The following is a 19,966-nucleotide window of genomic DNA, read 5'->3' on the forward strand; positions in this document are numbered from 1 at the left end:
TAGATTTTTAAGCAAAATTCCTCTGCTCAGGTTTTTTTTTAGTTTAATACATATGAAGGTCTCATCAAAAGAAGAACCACCTCCTTCATACCATAGGGTCAGATTCCCACAAACCTTACTTAGGCAGAACTCCCTTTGATTTTAGTGGCAACTTTGCCTGATAAAGAAATGCAGGATCAGACCTATAGAAAGGGTTTAATCTGATTGGATCCCCATATCTGAATGCATGATTGCCTGAGAATATGTACCGTTTCTAAGGGATGTACGGAGAGTGCTAAGGAAGGGTAAATGCTGTTTCCAAAAACAGGGTGATTATGGGTAAAATCTACAAAGGAAAATGTGGAGTTAATCTAGTCCATTTATATTTGGGTTTTTGCCTCAGAGTAGATGTGACACAATGTTGTGCATTTCAATACATAAAGAGAATAAAAATATGTAAGGATCACCTCTCTCTAGTGTATTTACATCGTCAGTCCTGTAGATTTCCCTGTAGATTACAAGTGATATTTTTTCACTACTATTCTTTACCTCTTGCAAGTAGCTAGGATTATTTCTACAGCACATTCAGTGCTGATGTAGCAGACTGCTTCCAAATCTTATTACAACTAGTGATGGTGGGAAATTGCCCAGTCTCTCTCTTTTCAGAACATCACTGAGATGTTCTTCTGTGTTCACTGTGCCCATTTTGGGATCTCTAATTAGCAAGGGAAAAAGCAATAAAGTTATGCTGAAATGTACAGTTATTGTAGTGCTCATTTTCCCATTCCCCAGAGCACAATAGCTTTTACATCAAGGGTAGCACCATAACTGAAAGCTTCTAAGGGTATGTCTATGCTTCAGGTGTGATTTCCAGCTTGAGAAAGCATACCCAGGCTAGCTCTGATTGATCTAGAGAGCTAAAAATAGAATGTAGTTCCCATGGCAGGAGGGGCTAGCTGCCCCAGGTACATGCCTAAGATCTCGGACAGGTACATGTTTGGACCAGCTATTTCCTTCCATTGTTCGTGTGGCTGCAGCTATGCTCTATTTTTACCCCCACTAGCTCGACCAGAGCTAGCCTAGTTATGTCTCCTCAAGCTGGAAATCACTCCCCCCAGCTCAAAGTGTAGACATACCCTAAGTGAGTAAGTACAGTTTTCTAGCACTATTTTACATTTACAACCAGGCTCTGTTTCCTCTAGAGGTCCCGAGCAGGGGTGCCCTGTACCACTAGAATGGCTCTGAAACCTTGATTCTTCTGTGGTGTTTCAACTCCGGATCTGTGATCTACTTTATTTTATCAGCTGACTATTCAGACTACTTGTTGAGGTTCATAACATTTCTGCTTTATGCCTGTACTGAAAGCAAATAGATATTTGTGAAATAAAAGTTACACATTTCAAAACATACAGGGATAGTTATGCCTAGAGGAAGAATAACCCAGCTGTTCATTTAGATTAGATTTGTGAACTTAGAAACATAAATTTCTTTTATTACCGTGCTAGCAAGGCTGGCTTGCAAATCTAGCACCAGAATTAAGGTCACCAAACTTTAGGGAACGTTCCCTTATCCAGTTTCATAAATAAACTTCAGATTAGATCTCGCTCTTCAATAAATGTTGTTAAACAACATGATAGCAGTGGTGGCAGGAACACTTCTTACTATTTGTGCCTGGTTAGCAGATTCTGATTAACTCTTTCAGGTGCAGAACTTGCTACCATGATCCAGGCCTTTGTCAACTCAAGCCAGGATCACTGCAGTGTATTTTACCTGGAGTTTATGCCTTTTATCAATCTGGAAACTTAATTAGGTTCAGAATGTAGTGTCCAGCATGTTAAACAATGCTTCTCCAGGGGAAACTCATCATCCAAGCTCTGTGACCTACAGTGGCTGCCTACTAGTTTCCAGATTGAATTTAAAATGTTAGTTTTGACCTATAAAGTCCTAAATAACTTGGGACGTTCCTACTTGAGTGGCCACCCCTGACATTTAAAAGAGGGGGTGTGTGGAGTACAGTATTCTCAGGAGCCCTCAGATTCTGAACCAAGCCCCTTCCTCCCTCTTCTCCCCCCTACCCTTGGAAATTGACCATGCTGTAAGGTATATCTATTTGCTTGAGCTTTTGCAGGGGGAGGGTTTGGTAGCGGGCAGGTCTGTGTTGAGGGATGGGAGTTGTGTAGGGGGCAGAGTTTTGTGGCTGCTGTTAGGTAAACTGCTAATTTTTATCTTTTTCTTCTTGCAATTTATGCCAGGGCCCCTCGGGCTTTGAATGGAGGAAAAATTTTATTTTAGTATCAATCTAAAGAAATAAGAATCTATAAACAAAAGAAGATCTTTGGTATGAAGACTTTGAGGACACTAGAGCTGAGATCTCTCACCCTTCCATGGCCTCCCATTTTTGCTTTTTTTGGACAGTTGAAGAATAAAAGTGACTTTGTCTTCATTGTATGGTCTGTTAGAGTATCTGGAGCTATTTGGTCCATTTCCCAGCACTCCAGTCATTGAGAGGATGGCCTGAAAAGCTGGCCTTGGGAGACTTTTAAGAATTACCAACAGGAGCAAATGGAGCACTTCGAACAGGGGTGGGCAAACTCTTTGGTCCAAGGGCCACATCTGGGTATGAAAATTTTATGGTAGGCCCTGAATGTTCATGAAATTGGGGGTTGGGGTGTGGGAGGGGGTGAGGGCTCCACAGGGGGTGCGGGCTCTGGGGTGGGTCCAGAAATGTGGAATTTAGGGTGCGGGAGAGTGCTCCGGGTTGGGATGGAGTGGTTCAGAGGGCAAGAGGGGGTCAGGGGTGCAGGCTCCAGGTGGCACTTACCTCAAGCAGCTCCTGGAAGCAGCGGCATGTCCCTCCTACAGCTCCTACACGGAGCAGGCCCAGGTGCCTCTATGCGCTGGTCCTCAGGCACCACTCCTGCAGCTCCCATTGGCCACAACACTTGGGGCAGGGGCAGCGTGTGGAACCCCCTGGCTGCCCCTAAGCATAGGAGCTGGATGGGGGACATGCCACTGTGTCTGGGAGCCATGTGGAGCCACGGCACACGTGGAGCGGGACAAGCCCCCATCCCCACTCTCCAGCAGGAGCTTGAGGGCCATAGTAAAACATCTGAAGGGCCAGGTGCGGCCCCCCAGGCCATAGTTTGCCCACCCCTGACTTAGAATAAGAGAGCACTGTGGAGAGGCATTAGGAGGTAATTGGGGGCTTATTGGTTACCAGGGGAGCACTGATGTCCTATGAGACTCTTTGCTCTATGTATTTTTAAGGAGAAATAGACCCAAGAGGGAAGGGTCCACGAAGGCTCCCTCCACCACTTATTGCTTGCATTGCCCAGGCAGAGTGGGTGAGTGAAGGGGCAAGGTTCTGCAAGGGAAGGTTCTAGGTTCTTGAGGAGACTGTGAAGGGAGGTTTGCAAGGAGAGACTTGAACCCACCCTAGTGTTTGTCCAGTGCTCTGAAATCTCCACAGAGTTGTATGGAGGAGCAGCACTTGTCCCCTGGTTGGATTTGATAGATTTGGCTTCACCCATGCACACAGAGTTCTCTGTTAAGTCTGTTCTCTTAGGCTTTGTGAGTGCTGGAGGTGAATTTCACCTTTGGTGCCTTCCACACAATAAGCCTATATTGAAATATAGCTAGTAGGAACTCTGCCGCTATACATGAAATCAAGGGTTTGTTACTCATCAAGAGTGAAAATCTGAGGAGTTACGCAAAGTCCTCTGCAACATGTAAGCCCCTTGGTGGTTAGAGCAACTATATCTATACAGAGCAACTATATCTATTATCTCTCTGTAGATTATTGTTGAACTGCTTGATAAGTAAGGGCTAGCTCCTGCTACCATAAGCCACCTGAACAGTACCTTCCACCATGGACCCCTTGGGACTTAATGAGACTTCTTCCAGACTTAAGTGCTACTAACATGAACAGGGGTGGCAGAATGAGACCCTAGGTGATATCATTATTACAGGGAGTTCCAACCTATACACCAAATGAAAGAAATATAAAAATATATATATATATATAAATGAAAGCTCTCTGGACTCTTGTGGCTGCCTGGAGCCCATTGACTTCAGTTAAGTGCATCTGATTGCAGAATTGGGTCTACATGAAATGATTAGTTTTAGTATCATAACACCCAGGAAAACTAATTGTGCTTGTCTTATGGAAACCTTATTTCCAGAAAGCATTTCCAGTTGGAATTTTAAAGTGCTGCTCTTTTTTCTTCTCCATAATTTGTCCAACAATATTTCTAACTTTCCTTGAGGTAGGACTGAGCATGTTGAACAACCTGGCATTAGAGGGCTGTTTTTTTTGACACAGCAAATAAATTGTGTCAAATATTTTGCTCTTGAGTTTTCCCATTCTCTTTTTTCTCCCCATCCTAATTTCTAGTGGTCTGATGAAATTCAGAGGGGTTTGAGTGCTGGTGGGGAAGAGGAAAGCAGACAAGCCATTATAATTTTGTCTCCTGTTGAATTTCTCCAGTGGGGACTATTCAGCATCTCAGAATTGTTAGGTCATTGTCTGCATCCTGCCTGCATTCTTCTGTTCCCTCAGGGTGGCCATTCTGGGGAATGACATTTCCTCCCCTTTTCACTACAAAGCCATTACAAAGCCATTATTAAGCTCCTGATGACACTCCTTCCTCTGTGTCTTTCCTTCTTTTGTGTCTAGTTGGTCCCTGGCTGTGCTGAGAAGCCTACTGTAAATGCTGCTATCGCTCCCCAGGATACCCTCTCCCTCCCCTCCCCTTCATTCATATATAATATAACATATATCTAGGGTCCTTGCTTTTTCAAAATGGTGAGTGTGCGAGAGAAGCTGGGTGGAACCGTGTAAACAATTAAATTAGCTAAAGTTAATTGTCAAAGACATTGAAGCATCTAAAGATGTAGATAGCAGCCTAGAGGAATTTTCATAAGGCATCTAGGTGCCTAACTCCCCTTGATTTCAGTGGGAATTAGGTGCCTAGCTGCTTCTGAAAATCCTCCAAGGCACCTATTTGCATCTTTAGCCACATAAATACCTTTGAAAATCTGCCCCAAGTGTTTTTGTGCATCTGCCTGTCTGATTCTCTAACACAAAATAAACAGATCAAGAGTAAAACACAGTTTTGTGCCAGGCTAGTTTGATAAAGAGAACTTTTGTATTGTCATGACGTAGTATGTTGAACTTTGGACAAAATCCCGCAGTCCTTATTCAGTCTGTAATCAGGCAAACCTTTGAAGATGGAAGGAATTTTGTATCAGTGGGGATGGCTGGATCTAGGCCTTCAACATTAACATCTGTTCTCACAAGCTATTGAATTCTCCAGGTTAGTCCTGGAGTGTGATTTGGCAGCAAATACACAGATGACTGTAGGAGTTGTATCATTCTGTCCTTAAGCGTGATTTTTTAAGGTGGCTGATTTGTACTGCTTCTCAGTCTCATTACAATCATAAGAATGGATCAGTTGGTTTTGAGTGTTTCTTTGCTTTCCTTGTTGTTACTGTCGTAGGTGTCTGATATTTAAAATCTGCAGAGAAAACATTTGTCAAAATTGGCACAAACTTGACAGAAAGTTTTGTCTATTAATTCATTCTAGTAACAGCAACTATTCTGAAAATCGATGAAATCTGTGAAATGAGCCATTCTAGGATATTCTCTGGAGACCATAAGTCTGTTTTTGGTTCAGAGTATGAATCCTTCCCTGCTAATGCATATTTGTTCCAATTTTGAATTTCAGAAGTATAATTTCAAAATATACTAGTATTTTGTCTGTTTTGCCTCCCCCTTCTCTCTCTCTCTTAAGGGACAGCTATGGTCTAGTCATGGACTTGAGCACAAGACTGACATTCAGGAGACCTGTGCTACAATCCCAGCTTTGAAGCTGACTTGCTGTGTCACCTTGGGCAGGTCACTTAATCTCTATATGCTCTGGTTTACACATTTATAAAACAAAGAAACTAATGGAGTACTTGTGGCACCTTAGAGACTAACCCTCACGAAAGCTCATGCTCAAATAAATTGGTTAGTCTCTAAGGTGCCACAAGTACTCCTTTTCTTTTTGCGAATACAGACTAACACGGCTGTTCCTCTAAAAGAAACTAATGTTTATCCACCTTTGCAATGTGCTTTGAGTACCACAGGTGACAAAGTGTTTGTTTGTTTATTTATTTATTTAAGTGTGCAATTGTCTAACCATCTCACCTGCTTGCTTTGATTCTTGATAATTTCTTTGTGTATTACTCCAAAAATGGCCACAAAGCAGGGATGAAAACAGGTAGGTGGTTGTGTGTGTTGGATGTATTTGAAAGCAAATTTCAAACATTTTTTTCACCCCTTTCAAATGGGTTAATCCTGCACAACATGCCAATTTATATATATCATGCTATTCTGCTGCTGCTGCTGCAAAAAAAATATATATAAAAAAACAAATTTGTCACCAAGCAATAGTGCATAGTGATTGAATGAGATTTGGGCAGTAGAACTATCTCAAGTCCATATACCCATGTCAGTATTTCTGGTACGGCTACCTCTGCTATGTAAAAAAAAAAAATGACCAACATGACACACTTGGGATATTGAATGAGGATTGTGCCCTGGATCTTGATAAACCAGGATGAAAACGATTGTTCTCAAGCATTTACAACACTCAGAACTATTTGAGAAAGAACTGTATACAGTGTGAGTTGTTCTACCGTGCTGAAACTTAAAAGGGACCCTTTAGAATCTAACCATCATGATGAGGAGCACTTTTATGCTTTGTAGCTATATACAATGCTCATGGTAGCCCCATGGCTGAGTCGTATTACACTGTGCCACAGGATCTTCCTTGAAAATTCTCAATCAACAGGGTTCTTTGGGGAGAGACCAAGTAATCTAAGCCTCTAAGCATTACAAAGACCAGAATTGTATCTTGGATACCACTTGAGCACCTGCAGTAGTTCCAAATAAGCAGAATACTCCTTTGCCGTTAAATTATCAATAGACTTAACTTGCTTCTCCTGGAAGTACTTTATTTAACCAGTTTGCTGATTAAATAAATCACATGGTATTCCATAACCTATGTAGTATTCAGGATGCTCAGTTTGTCACCATATAATCGAAGGACAGAGGAGACTGCTTTTGAATTATTTTAGATCCCATGTTCCTGAGAAGTGGGAGAGATTAGAATAAGGCTTTTCTTTCAACAGCAAGATCATTCAGTGAAAATGCTACTAGTTTCTGAGAGAGAGAAATGGATTTGCAGAATGGTCTTAACTGTACTTACCAAGTTTAGCTCTCAGCATTTAGCAATAAATGTCAGCTCCCCCCGCAGAGGCCCTACAGTTCTAGAAGAACTTTAGGTGACTGCCATTAGCGATGTTTTTGCTCTTTTGTATTTCTTAAAGGAAGCTTCATTGCTATTGACATGTTAGATACATTGATGTAGTTTAATTTCTGGCTAAAGCAGCGTCTGAGCTTGGGATTCACATGCGTAGGGTCATTGTCTGATCAGTATCACTGCACTAGTTCTTGACTTCTGACCTGACAATTTGAGTTCTATTAGTTTTGGTGGTGGAAGGGGGCATTTTGTGTGTGTGTATTCCTTGTAATCATTTCTATTAGTGCTATGATTTAAATGGCAAAATATAGGTTGGTCAGAGGTTAGGCTGGGTAGGGTGGAGTTTTTCCGCAGCTACTAGTGACTCACTGATCCCAAGTTTACATACTCAGTACTTCTGACGAGGAGAGTCCGTTTGATAATAGAATTTCTTCTATTCTGGTAACCAGCTTAAATCTGAGCTGAAGCAGCCGTTTTCCTCTGAGACAATCAGTTGCAAACTAAGGGCCCGATTCTGCTAATACTTGCACAAGTACTCAACTTTCACTGAACTCAGTAGGATTGTTCACCTGCTTGAAGTTAAACATGTGCATAAGTGTTAGGATTGTGGCCTAAGGTATCATTGTTCAATTGTTATTGTGCAGACCTGGGAATGAGAAAACCCAGGTTCTAAATCTCAGCTCTGATAGACAAGTCACCTAACTAATGTGAATCAGTTTCTCCTTCTATTCTATTTTGATAACTTGCATATCTACTTCACAGCAATAGTAGGAAGCTGAATCACTTAATCTTCTTATTAACTTTTTAATACTGCTCTTGCAGACGGATGGATTCAATTAGATAGTAGAACTTTTCCATCTCTGAAAATCTATGGTCCTTGCTGTGTATCCCTGAGCAAAACTTGGAATCAGGAGCATAACCCAAACTCTGCTCCCTTTCTTTAGGAATGGAATGCTACATTAGTTGCCCTCTTCTGGGCTGGTGTTATGAAGTTACAATGTTTGTCCCTCCTTCCTTTTCCAGTAGCTACTATTCTCATGCAAATGTGAAGCAAATTCTAAGGGCAGTGTCAACATGTAGGCATTTGCAACATTAGAGCCACAGTGTCACTTTTTAATGAAATTATACAAATATTTTAAATGCATTTTAAAAGGTATTCTGAAGCTTTTGCAATAATTATAGATAAGGATTCTAGCAAAAGCCAAACTGGGAGTTCAGTAATACTCAATCTTCTATACAGAAGAAAAATATGTAATTTGTGGACTTCCCTGCTCAGAAAAGTCCACAAAAGAGAACCCCACAGAGATAGGTCATAAAAGGACAAGGCATCATTTCATAGTCACAAGAGGTTATGATGGGTCAGCATCCGGTAAATCATTATTTCATTTGTAAGTAAACGGTTATTCATGGCATACTCAGACCCAGGTGTTTTAATCTGTTTTGTAGTAGAAGGTATAGGCCAACATTTTCAAAAATATGCACTCATTGGGGTGCCTTAGTCTTTCGGCGCCCAGCTTGAGATGCCTGTGGTGTGATTTTTTCAGAGGTTCTGAGCACCTGCAGCCCTTCTTGATTGCTGCTGGAATTGTGGGAACTCTTCCCTTCTGAAAACCAGGCCCTATGGGTCTCAAGTGAGGCACCCAAAAAACTGAGGAACACAAATCTGTGGAAACATTTGAAAAATGTTGGCACTTTGAAAGCATTATTACTTCCTTAGTGAATATCGGATTTCACTCTCTTTGTACCCTCAGTAAGCTGTACCCACACTACTTATGAATAGTGACTTTTCCTAAATAGTGTTCCGTACACTTATATTTTTTATCTTGCATGAAGGCTCTTATGATGGGAAATCTCCATAAGTTATTGCTTTCTCTTTTGTTACAAAATGTGAAAAGTTAAGATGAATCAGTTCAGTGATCTGAATTTATTTATGGGGTTTTTTAACCATGGCAAAACAGCAGTGCTTATAAACACTACTTTACAGTTGGTGTATTGGTTCCCATTCTTTGAGACGATATGTTTTCAATAAAAGGAAGCTTTGAAGTATTCTTCTTTTTGATGTCAAAACAAGTCTGTAGTCAAATATATGTGGATCTTATAGCTGCCTTTGAGATCCCAGGCAATTATCTTAAATATTTTCCTAGAGAGACAGTGCTGTATAGACCAAATTCAAACCTGAATTACAGTGTAGAGACAAACACTCCTAATAAGGGACACAAGCAAAACAGCTCAGAAAGCATGAAACTATGAAGGATTAATTCATTTAAACATACAGTAGAACACTAGAGTTATGAACTGACCAGTTAACCACACACCTCTTGTGGAACTGGAAGTATGCAATCAGGCAGCAGCAGAGACCAAACAAACAAAAAAACCAAACCGAAACAAAAAAGGCAAATACAGTACAGTACTGTGTTAAACATAAACTACTAAAAACTAAAGGGAAAGCATCATTTTTCTTCTGCATAGTAAAGTTTCAAAGCTGTATTAAATCAATGTTCAGTTGTAAACTTCTGAAAGAACAACTACAATGTTTTGTCAGAGTTATGAACATTTCAGAGTTACAAACAACCTCAATTCCTGAGGTGTTCGTAACTCTGAGGTTCTGCTGTAACTAATATTTCTTAAAGGCTCATATTCAGGATTCACTGTTTGTGCATGGCATTTTAAAAGTTGACATGCTAGATCAGATCTCTGGACCATCAAATCAAGCATTCTTTCTTTGGTAGTAGCCAATACACTATCCTTTGGAGGAAGTTGTAACTCCCCATCCCTCCCAAAATACACCTGCCTACTCTAGTGTGCATTGCTGTACACAGGGAAGAAAAAGATCTGCTTGAACCCTGCAGAGGTCAGTTTATGGCAACTTGATGCTGCTATTACTGTTGAGATGGTAAAACTAGAATTACTACTGACCAAGTCAAACTTGACTCAGTGAACAATCTGAAGGAAAAAAAATGACACTGGTGAATGGAAATAACTGCAGGAGGTCACTGCTGCACTGATTGTTACAAAGCTTTTATAGTAGAGCTATTCGAGATGAGCAGTTTCTATGCTCTCATTGGATTCCATTCATTTAATTGGATAAAGCCTGCATCATCAGGCTTGATGTGGAGCAAAGTGGACAGGGCTTTGGGGATGAAATTTGTCCCCAAGCTGTGGACAGCATTCCCCCTCGCTGGCTGTTTTTCTAGCCCTAAGGACTCAAAGTGCTGGTAGGCTCTCCGTGTCACTGGCCTGTTGTGTTAGGCCACTGGAAATCCTGTGGCAGCTCTCCTGACTTGCTCCCATTGGAGCCGTCCACACTAGCTTATGTGAAGCTGGTGCAGACACTCCTTGGTGGCATGCAAGTGGAAAGGTCTTTCTGCACAGCTGCTCCTCCAGCGGTTCTGCATACACAGCCCACTACAGGATTTAAGAGGTGCCGAGAGTCTTGCACAGGTTAGGGTGAATCTCGCCAGCAGTGTGGATGCTATAGCCATCCAGGAATAAAACGACTGCTAAGAAATCAGTGGGAACTTGTTTGAAATTAAGCATTTCTTCTTTGTCAGGTGTTGATTTTGAAATATAAGGATTTCAGGCTGAGGTCTCAAACAATGAGGTTGCTGGCAAAAAGGTGGTTTGTTTGTATTCAATTTTGATGTGGGTTTCTGACAAGACAAACCTTTTTCTTTTTTTCCTTCTTTCTTTGTCATAATAAATTCAATGCCAGCAGTTGAGATGGCTGAGGTGAGGCATGAATAGAAGTCCTACTGTGCTTATTATCTGTGAAGATCTATTTTGCTTTATCTAAGGTCTCTGAGAAAGACACACTCTAAATCTCAAGGATTCAGTGGAACATCACATTGTGCTTTCGAACTTAGTGAGTGTTTTGGATTAATAAAAGAGAAGATTTGTTCTTCTGTAGGTGAATACAATGGAGAGTTTCCTTATAGCCTGCAGTATGAATACCTTTGGCATTTAGCACAGGAAAGTAGTTTTGCTATTTATACACACAAGCTCTTGGCATCTTTTAGCATGTTAGGTGTCTATAATCATTCCTGTATTTAGTTCCGAGTGAAAGGTGACACATATCAGGAGTTATAGCCATTAGAGACATTGCAGCATAAAAGTATTTGTAGTTTAATGTTGTTTGTTAGAAAAATAAAACATAGGAATTGAATTTATTAGAGACATATAGTAAGAAAGTAACTAATTATATTGGCCCTGAGCCTTGGATCTACCTGAGCTAAACTCAACATTGGACCTGAGCGGAGACAAAGTTGGCTTCAAGCCCCCTTTGCTCTCCTCTAGTCTCTGGGACAGGCAGGACTGGATTGACCCCTTGCATAACTGAGAGCAGTCCAGAGACTTCTTTAAATTGTTCCATCTTGTATCATCCCCCCACGGTTGAGAGGTAGCAGGGCTTGGAGCTGGCTACACCACACTGATTGAATCCTTAGCTCCCCCACTAGAGCAGTGTAAAGGTGCAAGAGCAGAGGCCAGGGTCTGGCTTGTTTTGAGAAGAAACACATTTTGTTTGTTTTGGGTTTTTAATTTTGTTTAAATAGCTTTTATTCAGCTGGGCGAAAACACAATCTAATTATCAGGAGAATCTTTGTTTGATGCTTACTTACAGATGGAAGCAGCCTGATTTGTTAGTAAATCTTGCTCTTTTTATTTTAAATAAACAAATTATGGAACAACAAAATAGATAGTTCACCGAAATGTCCTTAGTGGAACCCGATCCACCACTAACTGAGGAGTGTAAATTAGATTCTTTTCTTAAAGTTAGGTAAGCACGTGCCTCTAGAAGAAAATATGTTCCCTCCCTGAGATTTAATAAAGCTATAGTTTAAAAAAGATTAAGGGAACACTTTTTTGAGCATTTAATGTTTGCAAAACTTGAATAAATATGTTTTTGATTATTACATTTTGAAATGAAAACTGCCTTATTAAATGAAATTATATACAAATTTGTCAGGCTTCATTTTAAAAGCATTACAAAGAAATTATACAATAGTGACCAAATAAGGAACAACTGGAGTGGTTATGAGCTCATTCTTGGATCAATTTACAATTGCAAATTGCATAGTTTTCTCCTCCATGTATTGTACTGTAGATTAGAGTGATTAGTCATTAATGTGAATGAAAATAATCATATCAGTTGCAATAACATCCAAATTCTGCTTGTTTTACATATTTAGTCTCCAGGATTAGATTTGAATTGATTGACTTGATAAACAGATATGAAAAAGTCCTTCATGGAGAAGAAACAACTATTTTTCTACAATTTTTAAATAGGCTATATGACACTAACTAAAAACTCTCTGCAATAAACCCTAAAGATTAAGAGCAAGCATTAATGGGAGCACTCAAGGAAGTCCCAGGAAGGCCCCTTTTTTTTGTCACCTAAAATAAATTAGGTTTGATTCAAGGTATCATTGTCATAAAAAACGACAGCCATTTTACAACTAAAAATAAATAACTTGTTTGTTTTCCACAGAAGCCAGTTGGTGAGCATGTTGTGTAACGAATCTTGCTGCCCTCTCTGACAAAGACAAAATGATAGGTCTTTAGCTAGTGTAATCAGTGTCACTCCACTGAAATCAGTGGGACAGATTTACCCCAGCTGAGGATCTGGCCCAGGGTACCTCCATCATAGTATAGACTGCTGTAGATTCAAAGTCCAAAAATGTCTGTTACTGTATTTACTTAAGAAGATTTTAAATGTCAATTCTTTCGAAATTAATATGAGTGGTATTGCCAATCCCCAAACATTCAAAAATTCTGTGTCACCCCCAAAAATATGAGACTAGCGTAAAAATCATGAGTGTTTTGGTTTTTTTTTAAACACACATTGGGGTACTTTTCAGACGCCTTCTGGTTTCTGAGCCTTTATAGTGCATTTGTTTAATGTTTTCAACCATTTCCCCACAATCATGAGGACTAGAAAGTTACCTTTTATTTTAATTGAAAGCTGAGATCCTCATGCAATATTTTGATTACAGATGCTGGGGCTTTAAGAACATAACCTAAGAACGGCCATACTGGCTCAGACCAATGGTGCATTTCACCTCGTATCCCGTCTTCTGACAATGGCCAGTGCCAGATGCTTCACAGGGAATAAACAGAACAGGGCAATCATTAAGTGATCCATCCGCAGTCCCAGCATCTGGCAGTTAGAGGCTTAGGGACACCCAGAGTGTGGAGTTGCATCGCTCATCATCCTGGCGAATAGCCATTGATGGGTTTATCCTCCATGAACTTATCTAATTCTTTTCTGAATCCAGTTATAGTTTGACCTTCACAGCATCCCCTGCCAACAAGTGTCACAGGTTGACTGTATGTTGTGTGAAGTACTTCCTTTTGCTTGTTTTAAGCCTGCTGCCTATTAATATCACTGGGTGAAAGACACCAAATATCACAAGACTCACCATAAAACTGCAGAAGTTGGCAACGCTGTATGAGGTTTTTCCTGCTTCCATTGAAATAATTGGAAGTAGGTTCAGGTTCCTGGTTTTGGAATCAGCACTGTTCCGCTAAACGCGAGATATGGAATTTCATATGAATTTTTCTAAAAACCAAACACAAAGTTGTTTTAAATTTAAATAACTTTTTCTTTAAAAATCTAAAAGTGGGAAAGAAAAGGCTCTTATACTAACTACTGTATAATTGGCTGCATTCATTTATACTCATTAGCATCTGTTGGCTAAAGATTTTCGTACCAGCAATATATTAAATTGCAGTATGATGATTCAGGAACATAAAAATGTGCTGGTGAAATAAAAAAAAAAAAAAGGCTGAACTAACGTGCTGGGTTCATTGACTTTCTTTCTCCCTATTTTAATCACTTTAGCATACTAAATGCTACAATAAATGGCTAGAGTAATTTTTGCCTGTCATTAAAAGTTTTAATTCATTGCCTTGACAGATTAGCTAAAGACCTTTAATACTGAAGTTCAGAGGTTTTGTAATTGTTCCCAATAGAGCCAGTTGGCTTTGAATACGGTTGTTGTATTTCTTTGATAACACTTCAGATGTTACTGAATGGGCTAACGTGGAGAGTGCTGTATATAAGATGGACAATAAAGCACAGAGAAATACTTCAAAAACAGAAAATATTAACAATGACCTACCTTCTCAAAATAGCTATCCCAAGAATGCAGATGTTTGTACTTAGTTTTTGTACTGTTTACAGAGCAGTATATGCTAGGATTTAATTTAACAGGTCAAGTTATCTAGACCCATGGTGGGATCCTTAAGATACTATGTTACTGAGTATTTGGTTTTCTGGTCAGATCTACAGTGCAAGAAATATGGGCCTGGTTTTCAAACTAGGTCATTGTTTTGGAAGGCAGAGTTTTGCAACATTGAAGAATTGCACCAGCAGTTTTATGCCTGCGTTTCATTCATGCTGTCTACCGGCAAGTTGTGGGCACAAAATAGCACACACAAACATGGAGGCCTTATTTGAAAATCAGGCCCTGGGACCTTCAGGGATTATAGGGAGGTTATATTTTTCTGTACTAATTCTCCTGAGGCTTTGGCTTTGGGCCGGCAGTAGGTTTTGGGGCTGCAGTTGCTCCTCCTGACCACGAGAGCTGCTGTGGCGCCTGCTGAGCAGGTAACAAGGCAGTTTCTCTGCCTCCTGCCTGGCTGGTCTCTCCTCCTCCTGCCCATTACCGGGCAGCATGGAGCCGGGAGGGAAGGTTGGTGCCCTCCTGGTGCGTAGGGTGGAGCCGGGGTTGGGCGCGACGGGGCACAGGAGCCAGCGGGAGCCCGTGCTGGGGGCCGGAAGGCAACGCAGCATTGCCAGCCCAGCGGGCTCCCCGGCCGGCTTTGGGTGGTGAGCTGTTACCCTGGCCGCGGCCCGTGAGGCCTGTTGTTCTTTCCCTTCTGGTCGCTGAGCCGCCAGGGTGGGCTCAGCTCGTGCTCCCAGGCTGTTCTCTGCAGCCTGCAGGGTTGGAAATGTACCTTCCTGTCAGTGACCGCTGCGAGTCTCCCGTCTTCCCCTGACGCCAGCGGCTGGGGCTTTGTGGAAACACCAGATATGGCGAGAGAGGGGCAACACTGAAGCGGGGGAATGGAAAGCGGGTCAGAGTGAGGGCAGGGCCATCTCCCACCTGCCCAGGCTTTCCCTTCTACCTCAACTCTTCCCCTGCCGCCACAGGCTCTTCTAGGATCTCCCCCCACTCCCTTCATCCTCGTAGCAACCCTACAGGTTAATTCCATAACTGGGAAGCTTCTCACTGCTCAGTGAACCCTCCTCAATCCCAACTTCTCCAGGTACCTTGATTGTCCACAACCCCTCTCCTCCCAATATGCTTCTCAGGAGTGATTGTGACAGCTATGTTGTTGCAGCCAAGCAAGACACTGTGTAATTATATTCTATAGCTGAGTAGAGAATTGAATTATGGGAAGGGATAGTGCTTTATGTTTTGATGATCAAACAAATATAAGGTAGCTGTGCTTTGTATATTATATATACACTTGCCAAAGGAACAAAGAAAATGTACTTAATTCTTTTTAAATTATTTTACAGGATCCTTCCAACCAAAAATGTGGAAGGAAGAAAACGGTGTCCTTCAGCAGCATGCCATCAGAGAAGAAAATAAGCAGTGCTAGTGACTGTATCAGTTTTATGCAGGCTGGGTGTGAACTGAAGAAAGTCCGTCCAAATTCCCGCATTTATAATCGTTTTTTTACTTTAGACCCTGACTTGCAAGCTCTTCGCTGGGAACCTTCCAAGAAAGACCTTGACAAGGCTAAGCTTGATATTTCTGCTGTAAAAGATATAAGACTAGGGAAGAACACTGAAACATTCAGGAACAATGGACTTGCAGACCAGATTAGTGAAGACTGTGCATTCTCTGTAATTCATGGGGAGAACTATGAGTCTCTTGACCTGGTTGCCAATTCAGCTGATGTGGCCAACATTTGGGTGTCAGGTTTACGGTACCTAGTTTCTCGTAGCAAACAACCTCTGGATTTGATGGAAAACAGCCAGAATACCCCACGGTTTGTGTGGCTAAAAACTGTATTTGAAGCTGCAGATGTTGATGGTAATGGCATAATGTTAGAAGATACATCTGTAGAGTTAATCAAACAGCTTAATCCTACCCTAAAGGAGTCAAAGATTAGGTTAAAATTTAAGGAAATCCAGAAAAGCAAAGAAAAACTAACAACTCGAGTAACTAAAGAGGAATTTTGTGAAGCATTCAGCGAACTTTGCACAAGACCTGAAGTTTATTTCTTACTAGTGCAGATATCTAAAAACAAAGAATATTTAGATGCTAATGACCTCATGCTTTTTTTAGAAGCTGAGCAAGGAGTTGCTCATATAACTGAAGAAATGTGTCTAGACATTATCCGCAGGTATGAACTTTCTCAAGAAGGACGGTTGAAGGGATTTCTTGCAATAGATGGATTTACTCAGTATTTAGTGTCCCCAGAATGTGATATTTTTGACCCTGAACACAGAAAAGTTGTCCAGGATATGACGCAGCCTTTATCACATTACTATATCAATGCATCTCACAATACCTATCTCATAGAAGACCAGTTTAGAGGACCAGCTGATATCAATGGTTATGTCAGGGCTTTAAAAATGAATTGTAGGAGTATTGAACTTGATGTTTGTGATGGTCCAGATAATGAGCCCATCATTTGTAACCGTAATAGCATGACATCACCGCTTGCCTTTCGAAATGTTATTGAGGTAATAAACAAATTAGCCTTCATTACTTCAGAGTATCCTCTCATCCTCTGCTTGGGTAACCACTGCTCAATACAACAACAAAAAGTAATGGTTCAACATATGAAGAAGATTTTTGGAAACAAACTCTACACAGAAGCACCTTTGCCATCAGAAGCCTACCTTCCATCACCTGAGAAATTGAAAATGAAGATCATTGTGAAAGGGAAGAAGCTTCCCTCTGACCAGGATTTATTAGAAGGAGAAATCACTGATGAAGATGAAGAGGCTGAAATATCTCGAAGAATGTCTGAAGATTATGTGAATGAACCAAGGCTGATCTGGCTGTGCAGAGAGTTGTCTGATTTGGTATCGATATGCAAGTCTGTCCCTTACAAAGATTTTGTGGTATCTATGAAAAGTCAGAATTATTGGGAAATCTGCTCTTTCAGTGAGGCAGAGGCCAGTAGAATTGCAAATGAGTATCCAGAGGACTTTGTCAATTACAACAAGAAGTTTTTGTCTAGGATATACCCAAGTACTATGAGGATAGACTCTAGTAACTTAAATCCCCAAGATTTTTGGAATTGTGGTTGTCAGATAGTGGCAATGAACTATCAGACTCCAGGACCAATGATGGATCTACATACTGGCTGGTTTTTACAGAATGGGGGATGTGGCTATGTCCTTAGACCTTCAGTTATGCGTGATGAAGTATCTTACTTTAGTGCAAATACAAAGGGCATCGTTCCAGGGGTCTCTCCTCAAGTTCTACATGTCAAAATTATCAGTGGTCAGAACTTTCCAAAGCCCAAGGGAGCTTGTGCAAAAGGGGATGTCATAGACCCATATGTTTGCATAGAAATTCATGGAATTCCTGCAGACTGTGCAGAACTAAGAACTAAAACTGTTCAGCAAAACAGTGACAATCCTATTTTTGATGAAAGTTTTGAGTTCCAAATAAATCTACCAGAGCTTGCCATGATCCGTTTTGTTGTTTTGGATGATGATTATATTGGTGATGAGTTCATAGGCCAGTATACCATACCACTTGAATGTTTACAGCCTGGATATCGACATATACCCTTGCGCTCTTTTGTGGGAGATATCATGGAGCATGTTACACTTTTTGTTCACATTGCAATAACTAATCGAAGTGGAGGAGGAAAAGCACAAAAGCGCAGTCTGTCGGTGAGAATAGGAAAGAAAGGAAGCGAGTATACCATGCTGAGGAACACAAGCCTTAAGATTATAGATGATATCTTTAAATTAGCAGTGCATCCATTACGAGAGGCCACTGACATGAGAGAAAACATGCAGGTATGAAACTTTTTACTTCATTATTGCTTTGTACTGAACACTTGGGTAAAGATTCTGATCTCAGTCACAGCAGTGTAACTCCATTGAAGTCAATGGACTTGCTTCAAAATTATACCTGTAGAACTAAAAGGAATATCTAGCCCTTGCAATTTAAATACAGAAAGTGCTGATTTGCAAAAGCTTGATATTTACTGAGGTTAATTAACATATAGATGTCAGGCTAAGCATCTGTTTAATTTTTTAAAAATATTTAAAAGAAAAAAAATCAAAACCCACTCTGCTGATTTTAGCTATTTGGGAGATTTGAGTTGAGGACTAGCTTGTATCTCCAGACCATAGGACTAGAGAGACATCCCATCCTGTCTCCTTTTTGAAGAATGTCAGCTTATCTTTATCTTGCTAATGAGAGAAAAGTGTGTGTGTGTGTGTGTGTACCTGCGTGTGCCTAGAAACACCCAAATGTATGAGTCATTACGGTCTTGTCTACATTACAGATGTGTATTCTGCTAAGAACTATGTGAGCCTACCTAAAACACATTCCTCCCTGTACCACACGTGCTCTATACATTTAACATGTCAACCAAATACCATTTGGATTACATTTTGCTTTTAGCTAAATGCTGGTTATGTCTGAACTGGTTCAATGCAATATGGACAGCATTAACATGGTTTGGGCTGAAATGGATTGACCTCCTGGTACAGTACCATAGTCCCAGAATCTAGTTCTTATAGATGTGTTAGGAACTGTGGGATAAGCACCCAGTTTGCAATTGAAAAAGTTTAATGGACGGGAGTAAACTGCAATGGTTCAGAACGTGAGTCAGCATGGCAGGTTTGAACAATTCGTGCTTAATTTCATGCATTCTCACTCGTTCAGTTAGGAGAAAATCAGATCTGTGGTGTAGATGCTGCCAAAGAGAAAAAAAACTTAATAGGGTTAACCAATAAAAATGTTATTTATATAGCAGAATGTACAATAGCTATTTCCTTGGTAAAGCAAAGGAAACAGTGTATTTATCCCTGGATAAGAACACATTTTGTATTACTTCACTGACCCTGCAGTTCTGGACAGAGTCTAAAGGAAATTTAGTTTTGGCAGCTGGAAAGGTTTACAAAATGACATAAGTTATAAATCACTCTCAAAGGACTATCTTAAGCATATCTTTAAGAATGGGAAACTCTTCCCAGGCTTTTCTTCCTTGAAGGACTTGAAAATAACTAACTTGAACCTCTGACTCCATCTTCTGTTCCCTTACATTCCTTTATTCTGTAACAATAAATATTAGATTACAGCTGTATACACTAAGTAGTATAACCAGAAAATAATTTATAAACCTGACCTAAAATATTATTAGTGTGTGTTCAAAAATTAAATTTTGGTTCTAGATCTTGTTCTCAAAGATGCTTTGTATGACAACCAGACAGCAGATTTTATTTTCTAGTACACCATTCAAATATATTTGGTTAACAGAAGAGCCTCTGTTAATTACTGGAACATTTTCTGATGCCGGACCTACAAAAATAGAGACTCCTGCAAATCCACAGATATTCACTTTATATCTGCGGATATCTGCATCTGTGGATGCAGCTGTATTGTTTACTATCTTTGCGGACCAGATACGGATCCAAATGTTTGTATCCTCGCTGGGCTCTAACAGTGACATTGGGTGCAAGTGCAGATGTG

The 19,966-nt window shown here is 40.5% G+C and overlaps 1 protein-coding gene across 1 annotated transcript in view; it reads left to right on the top strand.

Moving 5' to 3' along the window:
- PLCL1 (phospholipase C like 1 (inactive)) overlaps window positions 1–19,966 on the top strand; it is a 307,264-nt gene that overhangs the window by 228,285 nt on the left and 59,013 nt on the right. The window contains exon 2 of the mRNA XM_048869597.2: window positions 15,811–18,282. Within this exon, the coding sequence (XP_048725554.1) occupies window positions 15,811–18,282 (2,472 nt within the window). The remainder of the gene's footprint in view (window positions 1–15,810; window positions 18,283–19,966) is intronic.

The sequence above is a fragment of the Caretta caretta genome, chromosome 11 (assembly GCF_965140235.1).
Source record: "Caretta caretta isolate rCarCar2 chromosome 11, rCarCar1.hap1, whole genome shotgun sequence".
Lineage (NCBI taxonomy): Eukaryota > Metazoa > Chordata > Testudines > Cheloniidae > Caretta > Caretta caretta.